At 40.6% G+C, this 14,481-nt stretch overlaps 1 protein-coding gene across 2 annotated transcripts in view; it reads left to right on the top strand.

Annotated features, from left to right (window-relative positions):
• Positions 1-14,481, top strand: part of DOCK10 (dedicator of cytokinesis 10) — a 401,968-nt gene that overhangs the window by 175,640 nt on the left and 211,847 nt on the right. For both annotated transcript variants that reach the window (XM_006861898.1, XM_006861899.1), the window contains exon 2: positions 11,208-11,327. In XM_006861898.1, coding sequence (XP_006861960.1) covers positions 11,208-11,327 — 120 coding nt within the window. The remainder of the gene's footprint in view (positions 1-11,207; positions 11,328-14,481) is intronic.

Here is a 14,481-nt window from a genome sequence, read left to right as displayed (position 1 = left end):
TGTATAGGGTTTCTGAGGAGTTGTTATTAAGGGCCATGGAGTCGATTCCAACTCATAGCGACCTTGTATAGGGTTTTGGAGGATCAGCTGGTAGGTTTGAACCGCTGACCTTGTGGTTTGCAGTCCAATGCTTATCCTGTAGTGCCACACCAGGAGTCCATGCATAGGTTAAAGCTACAAATAGAAATTCTAAATAACTACCACTTTAGTTATTCTTCTGATATTTCTATTTGCAAAGCTAATAGGTTTAATCCTAAACTAATATTAGATGTCTAAATTTAATCTTTTGCTTTTGAAAAGAAAAGTTCATATACATGACAAATATTTGCTAGGATATTTCTTAATGATAATTAAAAATAGAATTTCCAATCCACTTCATTTGATGAGCTCCTTGTTAAATCGACTGTCCTCTTTTTCTTGTGCGGAACAGAGCGGCCTGATTTGATTATGGAGCTGCATGGGGGACACGGTGCCTTTTTTAAACTTTTTTTTTTTTTAAGTCACTTTGCTTTTATGATTATCTCTTTTGATTCCACTCAGAACCATTAGCTATCAGAGTTTTTAGAAACAAAATTTAGATAATAAATATAAACACATTTATCGCAGTTCCTTGGGAGTGCAGTAGCTCTAGCGGGTAAGCACTGGGTTGCGAACCACAAAGTCGGTGGTTTGAGCCCATCAGCCACTCCATGGGAAAAGATGAGACTTTCTGTTCCTGCAGACTTATAGCCTCTGAACCCCTATACAGGGTCACTATGAGTCCAAATCAACTTGAGGGTACTTAACAACAACAACAATCACAATTTCTGGACCATGAGGCATTTGGTGAAGATTTATAGGTTAGTTGGTTTGACTTGGTTTTGGTAAATTTGAATGGTAAACTGTTTCAGATACATTTCATTCGTTTCCAAATAAAGAAAAATCTGCATTTGTGTGGCATTTGGGGGTTCCTTTAGCACTTTCACATATTCTACCTCCTTGATCCTTCTGACAAGAGTCTTGTAAGCAGGAAGTGGTCATTTGACCCATTTACTTCAGCAGACTTCTATAAGTCAGCCATTACTTTCAATCACAGGGTGCTGGCCTGTGGCTGTGACACTGAACAGAATTCAGGGGAGCTGCCAGATTAAGTTGAATAAAGAAAAAACTAAGAACCATTTGTAAAAATCAGCCAATGGGTGTGCTAAGGGTCAGAATGCTCTGATCCCCTCCTTGCTTGACTGATATCACTATGAATCAAGGTGGACTTGACAGCAGCCTCTAGCAACAAACTAACAGTAGCGAAGTCTCAGAAGGCTTTAATGTTTTATCCAAATCTACCCTGTTGCCATCAATGCCATTCTAACTCATAGATCTCCTTTAGAACAGAGAACTATAGAACTGCCCCTTGGGATTTCTATCATCATTTTCAAGGAACTCTGGTAGCGTAGTGGTTACGAATCGGGCTGTGAACTTCACGGTCAGCAGTTCGAAACTGCCAGCTGTTCCACAGGAGAAAGATAAGGCTTTCTGCTCTCATAAAGATTTACAGCCTCGGAAACCCTGTACAGGATCCCTGTGAGTCAGAACCGACTCCATGGCACATCGCAACTACAATCGTTTTCAAAGCAGATTGCCACATCTCTCTCGTACCATGTGGCTGGTGGGTTCAAGCTGCTGACCTTGCAGTTAGCAGTCTAATGCTAACTGCTGTACCCTCTTAATCACTTAGCTTGTTTAAAAGAAAAAAAAAAAAAAGATTCCTGGGTGGATTACATGGTTTTACAATCCACTATCAACATAAATGTTAGTGACTGTAACTCACCTGCCATGGTACCATTGAAGAGAGTCCTTATGAACTCCGTCCTTGAAGATTACATATAACCAAGAAAACACTTAGGAACAGTTCTACTTTGTAACACAAAGGACTGCCATGAATAGAAATCCACTGGACTACAACAGGTTTTGTTTGGCTTTTGGTCAGCCAAAGACCCTGAACTTCCAACTAGATACGTTGATTTCTAATCATTTGTGACAGAACTTGATGCACAAAGGTGTTCACGTAACCCACCAGATGTCTGTGGTTCCCTCCATAACTAAAAATACCTTAGTTCATGAAGCACACATTGCGTTTCTCTTTTTTGCCAGTGTTAGCATCTGTAACCGCACACGTGATCTATAATTATTTTCCCTTGTCATCATTCGCCAGCAATTTGTGACTCTTTTTTAATTACTTGAAGCTGTTGCTAGTAGAACTTCTATGTGAAGCCCCACTGTGATTTTTTAAGCTCCCTTTCTGGTGAACTTGAAAAAGGGTAAAGGATTTAAAAATATAATCACTTCCTAGTGTTTCCACGGAGGCATAAGTGTTTGATAAGGCCATGTTCATTTCTTCTGCCATTATGTAAACAATTCATGTTCGTTATAGAAAGTTTGGGAAATACAGATGAAGTCAATGTAACAAAATGCTAACTATCCCAACCGCCCAAATGTAATCATTGAGACTCTATGGATGTAGATGTCTAATAATTTTTCTTTCAATTTTCATATCTTATGCAGTTATCCATGATGTTGTTGTCAAGTGCTGTGGGTCAATTCCGACCCTTAGTGACCCTGTATAGGGTTTCCAAGGAGCAGCTGGTGAGCTTGAACCACCAATCTTGCAGTTCAAACAGCTATGCAGTCTGGTGCATTAACCCACAGCGCCACACCAGAGCTCCATTACCCATGATATGTAATATTTATTCCCACTTTTACTTAACATAAATGCAGAAACAATTTTGTTTATTATTACAAACATTAAAAAAAAATAATTTTCCCTTCAATTGCAGAAGTGGGCTGTTGTTGATATTCTATTTATTGAAACTGTATTCTGTATTTTCCTCGATGACAGTAAACTTATAGAATTGCAAAAAAAAGAAAAGAATCATTTTTAATGGAGACATGTTTCCTAGGAGTTCTAGTGTGGTGTTGTAGGAAAAGCACTGGACTGCTAGCCACAAGGTTGGGTTCAAACACACCAGCTGCTCCTTGGAAACCCTATACACATCCCTCTGAGTGGAAACCAACAACACTAAACCACAGTAACATTTCTGAGGAATGAACTGTGCGACCACTTCCTAGCCATTCCTTGTCTTTGATTATTTCTGGTTCCCAATTTTAACTAGTCTCACCCTCAGCCTCACTAGAGATTTAGTGATTCTGGATTCAAAGTCTAGTGACCTAATTTGTGTGACTCTAGACCTATGGTCAGGGTGAACTTCTGACCTTCGTATCATCTGAGGTAGTGTCTTGCTTTGACTTTCTTTTGGAGCAGTCTTTGCCATCTTGGTCATGGTCACAGCCTTCTCATGTTTTCTACAAGAAAGTCAGTCATATGCTGAATGTTGTAAGCTAACCAACTCTACTAGAGAATTCAGAAGTTGCAAGGAGAAAGCATAAAATTTTCTGCACAATTATTCATTGATTTGTTCCAAACCCTATTCTATTTTCAATATTCTTCCAAAAGCTTATCACAACACTAAACCTCTCTCTAGTACACCAAGTTCTCTGAAAACTTATAAGACTACTTATATATACACACACACATATATGTAAATAGAATTTATTTTATTTTTGTTTTTGTTAAGAATACATACAGCAGAGCCTACACCAATTCATCAGTTTCTACATGTATATTTCAGTGATAGTGACTAACATCCATTCTCATCCTCCTTTTCTGAGTTGTTCCTTCACCATTGACATGCCCTCACTGTCCCCTAAGTCTCTTTATCTATCTTTTGAGTTGCTATCAAAATGACCCCATTGTTGTATTCTGGAACACTTAATTGTGCTCATGAGGAATCTGTGCCTAGACCAAGAGACAGTTATTTGAATAGAACTTGGGAACACTGAATGGTTTCAAATTAAGAAAGTTGTGCAAAAGGGCTGTAGTCTTTCACCATACTTATTCAACCTGTATGCTGAGCAAATCATCTGAGAAGCTGGGTTCTATGAAGAAAAATGTGGCAACAGGATTGGAAGAAGACTCATTAACAACCTGTGATATGCAGATGATACAACCTTGCTTGCTGAAAGTGAAGAGGACTTAAAATATTTACTGATGGAGATAAAAGACCACAGCCTTCAGTATGCATTACATCTCAATGTCAAGAAAACAAAAATCCTCACCACTGGGCAAGTAAACAACACTGTTATCAATGGAGAAAAAACTGAAGCTGTCAAGGACTTCATTCTTCTTGGATTAACTATCAACACTCATGGAAGCAGCAGTCAAGAAATCAAATGACGTATTGCATTAGGCAAATCTGCTGCACAAGACCTTTTTAAAGTGTTGAAGAGCAAAGATGTCACCTTGAGGGCTAAGATGTGCCTGGCCCAAGCCATGGTATTTTCAATAACCTCATATGCATGTGAAAGCTGGACAGTGAATAAGGAAGATCATAGAAGAATTGATGCCTTTGAGTTGTGGTGTTGGAGGAGAATACTGAAAGTGCCATGGACTGCCAAAAGAACCAATAGATCTGTTTTGGAAGAAGTGCAGCCAGAGTGCTCCTTGGAGGCCAAGATGGCTAGGCTTCGTCTCTCATACTTTGGACACAGTCGCTGGAGAAGGATGCCATGCTGGGTAAGGTGGAGGGTCAGAGAAAAAGAGTAAGACCCCCAACGAGATGGATCAGCCAGGTGACATCATTGATGGCGTCAAGTGTGGTGGCAGGATTGGACATTGTTTCGTTCTGCTTTGTATGGGGTCGCTATGAGTCGGTTCTGACTCGATGGCACCTGACAACAATAACAACAACAACGATGTTGGGCCAGAAGGTGGTGATAGCCAGAGAGTGGTTATCGCTTATCAGGGACTCCTCTCCTTGTAGCTGGGGGGACTTGGTGGTTCCAAGGAAAGCCAGGGAATGCTAAGGCATTGCTATGCACACTGTCCTATTAGCATGATGGCACACTGTTATATAACCTTTGAGTATATTCGGCAAGATGCTTTCTTTGTTCTGTGATAGTAGTTAAGAAGCTTCCCCCATGTGAAGGGTAAGGAGAGCAAATACACACAGAAGGAGAACAGAGACAGACTAAGGAGAACCGAGAGACAGACAGAAGGGAGAGCAGAGACAGACAGAAGGGAGAGCAGAGGGGTAGAAGGGCAACAGATTATCTGAGAGCCCTTCGCTTACACTGACCGCTGTTTGCTGAATAGAGGAATGACTCATCTCCCCATCACATCTCGAGCATTCATTTGTCTGGAAGCTGTTGAAGTGGGGTGCAGAGACTCTCACCTCCCACTTCTCTGCAATACAAACAATAGAGCGCTTGTTACTTTCCCTGTTGCATATTAACCTAGAATATCTATAGTCACACTATCCCTTGAACTGGGCACTTTCCCAAAACAAAGCAGGCTTGCAAAACATGAGGCACTAACCATTCTTCCCAGAGCACTTTCTCTACTTCTTCATTGAGTTTGATAATGCATTGCAATGCCCACACGGAACTCAGACACCCTACACATAGTTAGGAGGTTTATTAGGGAAGTGAACAGATTACAATTTGAGACCAGAAATGCTCAGGGTACAGTTTTGCAGTTAGCTGCTGATAAATGCCCACAGGACACACCACTCCACCATGAGCCTCAGCCTAAAGGCACTTGGCTCTGGCTCTAAACGGCAGCAAACCTAGCTCCCTCATGTAAGTGCCTAGAGGCACCCCACTCTACAAGCAAGTTTCCTGCCCTCAGTCCCGCAGCTTTACTTGCTCTGTGGACTAGGAAGTCCACTGCTGTGTCTCGTGTACCAATTCTTGGTTCTTTCATTGCTGTTGTTCTGCTACTTCTCTGGGCCGAGGGGGTTCAGTCTCAGGGATCTTGGTGTCCAAAGATTGTGCTCCACTCGTAACTCTTCTTCTTTCATGGGAGTGAGGTTCCCCCTCCTGCTTCTGACATGGCTCATTATAACCCATGCTAGAATTTTAAGTTTTTGCAATAATAATGAACTCTGCTTCCATCCACAGCTGAATCCTGTCACCCCGTCAGTATCTTCTCCCACTTTCTTTTAGTCAGACCCAGCAGGGCAGAAATATTGTTTGGTGGGAGTTACAGACTATGGCTAGAAGAGACATTAGATAATATACCACAAGTCAACTCCAAAGTTAGACTATATTTATAATCTGGAGAAAGGTTTAATTAGTTGAATTATTTTATTTTTCATTACTGTTGCCGTTTAGTGCCATAAAGTTGTTTCCGACCTACAGCGACCCTGTATAGGGTGTCTGAGGGGTGGCTGGTGGGTTTGAACTGCTGACCTCATGTTTCAAATTGACCATGTGGTCCAGCGTATTATCCTGCAGCCCCACACTGGGACTTCTCATTATTATATATTTCAAATGATGATTTCTTCACCCATTGAGTTGAATTATAATTATGAAAATAATCCAAAGCTTTGTGGAGGAGCATTGTGTTCTTGAAATTTTAAACATTAGTTAAAAAAGGACACCTGCTTGCTGGAAACCAATTAAATGCTTCTTGGTAACCCTGGCTATTCCCAACATGGTAGGTTCACCACTCAAGGGCTTCTCTTCCATGAGAAATTGTGGGATAAGTAGAAAAGGGGAAAGCATTTGTTTTTATGACAAGAGTTCTGTGTGTTTGGGAAAGTACATCAACAAATCCCTTAATAATATATACAAAGATTAGGACCTATTACCACTGTGGTCCAACACCAGCCCTACAGCATCATAGCAGGTGCTGCTGGGGGCCTTTTCCCATACATAGAGTGATTTCTGAGTAGCTAATGAAATTCGTTACTCATTTGAAAAAGAGAGCAAGAGTAAAAAGCACTATAAAAAGTCAATCCTCTTCAGGGTAATCTTGGCACATGCCCCATCCCAGTTGGTGCATTTCCAAAAGAAGCAGACACATTAAATTCAGGAGGGACAACCCAACTGTTTTTAAAGCTGTAAATCAATGCTGCTCAGTTCCCAGTTCCACTCAATATCTTTGCAAGGAAGAGTAGAGAGAAATTAACTGACCCCAACATTCTTGCATACATGTGTCTCTTTGACCGAAATACTGAGCAGACAGCTCCTTTGTTCCAGAGAAAACTACTGGTTGTATGCCTTGGGTTGTCTCCATCACAGATGCAGAAAGCATTAGTGGCAGGATTTGTCAAATCTCAGGCTCTTGGTGCTATGAAATCAATCACTGATATTTTTTATTTAAAAACTTTTCATATGAACAAAATGTGAAACATTGACTATTCTGAAAGCAACACCTGATTAACAAATTCCCTGGAAAGCTAGAACTTTATTAATATAGCCCCCCAACATTAATAAGTGTATGAAGCATATCTGGTAAGTTTTGCAGGCCCGTATGATTGTAACATTTTAAACAAGAACAAACTTGTAAATGCCATTCATTAATTGAAGCATATGTTCATAGCCTGATAAGAAAACAGAAGCATATGCCTTCCAACACATGTTAGCAGGTAATGCTTCTTATTGGGTAGGTTGAGGAGACTTTAGGACTTGATTTCTCTTTGGTTATATTATTAACCTGTGACTTACGAACTTCGATTTGCTTATTGAACTGATTTGGGTAGAATTCATTTTAGTTGGCGCTGGGTCCCAATAAAAGATCTTTGAAGATCTGCTTGCTCTCAGCATGTTTACTGATGCCCAAGTGTGGGATAAATGGGAGATAAGATGAAAAAGAATGTGAGGACCAGATTGTAGAAGGCATCTTGCAATAGTCTTATGTCAGGATGCCTTTATATCTATAAACTGAAACCCACCCTACAGCCACATTGATAGCTGTATTCGTGTTTGTGTGAGGAAGGAGTACAGAGGGAAAAGCGTTAGCTCACATCATGGGCTGTTGCTATGAGAATTTAAGGGCATACATTGAATTATCTTGTTGGCAAAGAATGTTGGAAGTACCATAGACTGCTAGATGCAAAAACAAATCTATCTTAAATAAGTACAGCCAAGATACCCCTTAGAAGCCAGAATGGTGAAACTTGATCTCTTATTCTTTTGACATGTTCTTAGGAGGGACCAGTCCTGGATAAAGGAGATCATGGTTGCTCTGGTAGCGTAGTGGTTACGAATCGGGCTGCGAACTTTAAGGTCAGCGGTTCGAAACTACCAGCTGCTCCGCAGGAGAAAGATGAGGCTTTCTACTCCCGTAGAGAGTTACACCCTCGGAAACCCTGTACAGGGTCGCTCGCTATGGGTCCACAGGAAAAAGATGAGGCTTTCTACTCCGGTAAAGATTTACACCCTCAGAAACCCTGTACAGGGTTGCTATGGGTCTTAACAACAACAACAAAGTTAATAAATGTCAATGAAAAAGAGGAGAACCCCCAAAGAGATGGACTGACTCAGTGGCAGCAGCAACAATTGCCAGAATGGTGCAGGACTGGGCCACGTTTCCTTCTGTTGTGCAGAGGATCACTATGAGTTGGAACCTGTTCAACAGCAACTAACAGCATAACAAAAAGTGTTGTGTTGTTGTTGTAATGTGCTGTGGAGTCAGTTTCAACTCATAATAACCCTGGATAGGGATTCCAGGAAGAGCTAATCCAGTGCTCATTCAATAATGCCACATCAGAGCTCACTAACAATAATATGCTCTTCTTAAAAGTGCAGAAACCTTATTAGGGAAAAAAAGACTTAAACAAACCAATCTGTGGCCGAGATGAGAACTTCCTGACAGGATTATATTAAGTTTTTTGTTTATTTGCTGCTGTTACACAGCTAGGATAATAGAAGCAAAAAAAAAAAAAAAAAAGAAGAAGTTTCAGAATAAGGCAGAGCTCTGAGACTCAAAGACTTTTTTAGGAGCAGGTTGATCATATAAATGTGTGCCTGTGTGGCATATGAGCTAATAGAAAAGGATTACTAAGCCTATAGCTGGACTGAATTGACCATGTCCTCCTTAAAGACTTTCCATTCTAATTAAAAAAGAAATGAACTAGACATTCATGCACAACCAATACAACTCAAGCCTTTTCAGTTAACAACATGCGATCCGTGGAATTAACTTTTGCCTGGGAGATAAGGACATGCTCTGAAATCTATGCAGCGCAATAGCTTCAGAAGGCAGCGATTCTACTGCTGTATTCAAGAACTTTTTGTGTCAAGGACTCGACCCCACTGGTCAGTTTTAGACTTCAGAAGCATGAATAGCTCTACTTTATAGAAAGCTCAGACTCCACATCCTTGTTGTTTACACTATGGTTTTTACATTTTCACTATCCTCACGCCCTGAGGATTTGGAGAAATGCATGTTCAAGGCCTTGGCCATGGTCTACTGAATCAAGCGATTCATTTGCATATTATAATTTCATCAAAATTGTGATAATTAAATATTACCTTTTTTTTTTTTTTTTTACATGGATTCTAGAAGGACAGTTTTTTCCCCCACTTAATTGTCAAAATCGTGGCCACTGGGAAATGAAATTTACTGTTTCTTCCACTATTTCCTTAACTACAAAATGCACTGTTTGGTCCAGATGAGTGTACAGGAGGTTTAGCAGATAAAATACAGAACCCACAGTTAACTTGGAGTTTCAGATTATCAACAAATAATTGTTTAGTATAAGTGGGAATATGTCCAAATTATTACTTGGGATTCTTCATTTTAATGTGGTAAATCTAGTGACCCTTAGGATCCTTCTGAAAAAAATATTCACCTTACGTTGGTCCTTGGTGTATTACTGAAGTGCTCCTAAAATGTGCTTTTATTTATTATTCACTTAAGGCAGAAAGTAGCTTCAGTACTCATTTAAGGCAGAAGAGATTCATATTTTTTCTGTTTTGTTTTATATTTGGAAAATTATCCAAGAAAAGCATTGACTGCCATGATGAAGAGCCCATTAGCAATTTTTTAGATGGTAATGAAAGTTGTTGGATCCTTACCTTCCAAAGAAAACCTAGCAATCAAAGCGAAATCTGCATTTTCCAGAGGGCTGAGGCCTGGTAAGGGGAGAGGCTGGTAGGAAGCATTTGTGGATGGCATGGATATAAAAAGTGAAACAAAAAACTCACATATGTATATGTATATGTATTCCAACTAAGAGATCACTTCAGCATCCAAATTTTGTGGTGACTGCTTGAGTTGTCAGTAGCTGAAACTTGACCAGGAAACCATCACTTTTTATTAAAACTTAATCCAGTTGATTCTTATTCATAGAGACCCTAGTAGAACTTCTCCCTAGAGTTTCTGAGACTGTTAGCCTCGTCTTTTGCCCTTGAGTGACTGGTGGGTTTGAACTGCTGACCTTATGGTTATTAGACCAGCGTTTAACCCACTGTGCTAATAGGGCTCCTCATTTTTTATATAGGTTGATCCAATGCCTCATCAAAGGGTTCGGGGCTCGGACTGTGTCCTTTTTCCTGTTTTGTTAGGCTTATTATTTGGGCATCTCTTTTTCTCAAGTTGTGAATTCTAGACAGTTTGGTTTGGGAACAATCAATCAACCTTACAATGAAGCAATCATACCATTTCCCCTCTAGCATTTATTTTGTTGGTTTCCTGGCCAGTTTCTTTGAGAGGGGATGCCATTCCTCGTGACTTCAGAATTTTAATGCAGTATGTGATCTGAGTGAGACTCTTCTCCATTCTCACAGCACTGAATCTACAAGAATTGCGCTGTTCAGTTCTAGGAAAGACTGACCTGGCTTCTCTCTGTAGCAGCAAGGAGCCAAGGGGCCAAGTAATGAACCCTGGCACAGTCCCCATACTTCAGCGACAGCTAAGACAGCCTGGAGTACTTGAGTCACAAACAGAGTGCCAATATTTTAAAACTGACCCTAGTAAAACACGGAAGGAAGTGTCTCACCCAGCAAATATGATGACTGCTATAACTCTATAACAAGTAGGCAGAAGGTCTTTCTTCATGTGGACATAGGTAGGGTGCATATCGACAGCTCTTCTGTGGAGGTGACAGACTTGTATACCATGAGTCTGAGCGTTCAGTGTGAAAGACTTGAATTCATAAGAAAGCTGTCAAGATATGGTGTTATTTCGGATCCAGAAATAGTAGTTATGTGGCTGATCCTTAAATGCTTCCTGACTCTGTGACTCCACCTGAGGGCTCATCATGTTGATGACTGAGTTATGGTAAGAAATGTAATCCCACCTGACATTGAGAAGACGCGAGACTGTATGAGTTGTTGGTAAGTGACTATATGAGTAAGTGATCATAATATATTTTCTGTTTCTACAGCAGGAAAAGCCGAGGCTCCTGGAGCCCTTGGATTATGAAACTGTTGTTGAAGAACTCGAGAAGACCTATGGGAACGATTCTCTTCGAGAGCTCCTGTTCTTTCCCAGTGACGACTTTTCAGTAAGTGTCCTGCTCTCTGACCATCACAGGTCAGGAGGGCCCCAGGGTGTTAGATGAGCCGCCAGAGCTGCTTTGCTGTCTTTGCTGCAGCGAGAGCCCTCATCAGCCATAGAGAATATTGCAGGGTGTCTTAACACTGGATGCAGCAGAGGCTCAAGGACTCACCTGGTTGCAGTTGGCATTCTTACCATAGACAGTGGTTCCATTTTACCTGGGGAAAATTGACCTGGATTCCTTGGTGGTGTGTTCCCAATGGTTTGCACTCAGCCTTGGAAATTCTGTCTAAGGTTGCTAACTATCAATTGGAATAGACTCAACAAGAGTAGACTTGGTTTGGGATTTGATTCATTGAAAAGTTCACACTTCGAACTCACCCCACAGCAATGCAAAAGAATGTCATGGTGATCTGCTTCATGAAGATGACATTCAAGGAAACCCTATGGAGTACACTTCTGCTCTGGAATAGGTGGGGTCACCATGGGTTGGATAACTGGCCTCACAGAACACTGTCTACTTCAAGCCATAGCTAACTGAAAGTTGCCACAGCTGGAGCCAGATGGTACTGAATGTGGGATCTATTGAAACAAAAATGGAATTCTTGAAAATCACCCTTAAACGTAATCATCCTTTAGTGAAGAGATGTTAGAAGGAGTCCTTGGGATGGCGTGGTTAAAGGGTTTGTCTCCTAACCTAAATTTAGGTCTGTGGTTTATACTCACACGCCATTCTCTGGAAGACAGCTGAGGCAATCTGTGCCTACAAGAATTCCAGCTTTGGGTACCCTATGGTCAGTTCAACTCTGTCCTATAGGGTAGATCTGAGTCAGAATCGACTCGGTGGCAGTGAGTATAAGGAAGTGTTGACATTTGAGGGGCAAATGTAGGGAGAGAAGCCCATCAAACACACATTTTCATGGAGCTGTTTATGAGCTTAGGCATGCTCTGATTAGGACAGTGCTTACAACTACATAGGATGACCTGATGGTGGCCGATAGACTAAATAAAATGGAACTTTGTTTGGGATGCATGTAGTCTGGCTATGGATGGTGAACACCTACACATACCAAGTAGTCAATGTTATTAGTGGCCATCATAAACAAGTTCAATGTCTAACTATGCAAACAAAGATCTCAATGAACAACAGGTAACCTCTCCTGGTTCTCATGTTAATACAAAGGTAGTCTCGGATGTCACAAACATCAACATTGAAGGCAGATGAAAGACTTCTCCAGAGTAACCTGGGAAGCAGCCTTGTCCATTGCAGCTTCCAAAAGGGGCGTGGAGCCTAGTCCTCTCTAACCTTTGGGAAACAGCTGGCAAATGGATTCTAAGTAGTTACTTTTTTACCTTCCTCCACAGTGATTAAGAAGAAGGTATAGGGGCATGAATGATTTTCTACTCCAGTATGCACAATGGTGGAAGAAAAGAGACACATTTGTAGATAGGATAAAGGAAAATCTTCTATTCTTTTGTGTTTTGCTTTGTTTTTTTGTTTGTTTTTAAGTGACTCCCCCTTTAGTGTTGGGCACATGTTGACAGAGGCTTTTTTCATGCAGAAACCTCACTTCCACTGGGGTTTGCACTGTGAGCTCAAAGTTAAACCACAGTTTGATTTTTTTTTTTTTTTTTTTAATTCCACATCCTTGTTTTCATTTTTCAGGTTGAAGGTAAATTTAACAAGCAGGCTTTTTTTGTCAAACATCACAAAAAGTTTGAAATGTGAAGTATCTTTACTTCTAGATTTATCATACAGAAATATGTCTAACTACTCAAAGGGCCCCCAGCTCAATTCAAATTGAGTGTAATTGTTACAAACCACTCTCAACTGAGAGTAGTATGTAACATTTACACTCAGTTAGAATTCATCTCTTGACGTCTTTCAACACTGGTGTATATTAGAGTTTGTCCTTGATTTTTGGCTGACTTTGAAATCTTTATTGGTATAATTGTTGCTGTTGTAAGTTGCAATCAAGTTGGCTCCAATTTATGGCAACTTAAGATATGCCTGATCCAAACTATGGTATTTTCTATAACCTCATATGTGAAAGCTGGACATTGAATAAGGAAGACTGTAGGAAAACTGATGCACTTAAGTTATAGTGTTGGAGGAGAATTTTTAAACTACCATTAACTAGCAAAATAACAAACAAATCTGTGTTGGAGGAAGTATAACCAGAATATTCTTGGAAGCCAGGATGGCCAGATTTTGTCTCTCATCTTTCAAAAATATTATCAGGAGGGACTAGGCCCTGGAGAAGGACATCATGTAGGTAGAGTGGAGGGTCAGAGAAAAAGAGGAAGAACCCCAACGAGATGTGTTGGTACAGTGGCAGCAGCAATGGGCTCAAACGTGGCAATGATTGTAAAGTTGGTGCAGAACTAGTCAGTGTTCTGTTCTATTGTGCAGAGGGTTGCTATGAGTTGGTGCCGACTCAATAGTCCTAAAAGAAAAAAAAACAAAAATACAACTGAAATCTTGTCCAGTCCCATGCCATCTTTTTAGTCCATTGCTGTGGCCACTGGAAACACACCTTCTAGTACCATATTGAACGATGTTCTGTTGGAATTGATTAGGTTTTTAATGTCTGTGTTTTGGAAGTAGATTCCTAAGCCTTTCTTCCTAGTCTGTCTTCCTCTGAAAATGCCATAGGAACCTGCCCTCCATAGGTCACACTGCTGGTATTTGAAATACCAGTGGAATCGCTTCCAGCATAATAACAAATACAAGCCACCCCCCATATGACAAACTGACAGGTAGATGGTGGTATAAACAGAACTTATAGCATGACAGTTATTTTCCATGACCATTGCAATGAATATAGAGGGAGCTCCTTATCTACCTACCTTCTTAATACCCTCTGTGGTTCCCCATTACCTCCAGAATAAAGTACGAACACGTTTCATGGCCCAAGAACTTCACCAGGATCTTGGACTTAGCTGCTTCTCTGGTCCCTTCTCTTAAAGCTGTCTTTATTCCCCACAAGTCCTCACTTCCACCATACGTAGTCACCCTAAGTGCCAAGTGGGATGACACACATAATTCTGGATATGCCATTCTATGACACATAAGTATTACCTTCCTTTATTCATTTTTAAAGTATGAGTATTCAATACTGTATTGTTGCTAAGTGCTGTGGAGTCGGTTCTGATTCACA

The sequence above is a fragment of the Chrysochloris asiatica genome, unplaced genomic scaffold, assembly GCF_000296735.1.
Source record: "Chrysochloris asiatica unplaced genomic scaffold, ChrAsi1.0 scaffold00044, whole genome shotgun sequence".
NCBI lineage: Eukaryota > Metazoa > Chordata > Mammalia > Afrosoricida > Chrysochloridae > Chrysochloris > Chrysochloris asiatica.
This window is presented reverse-complemented; position numbering and strand designations above follow the sequence as displayed.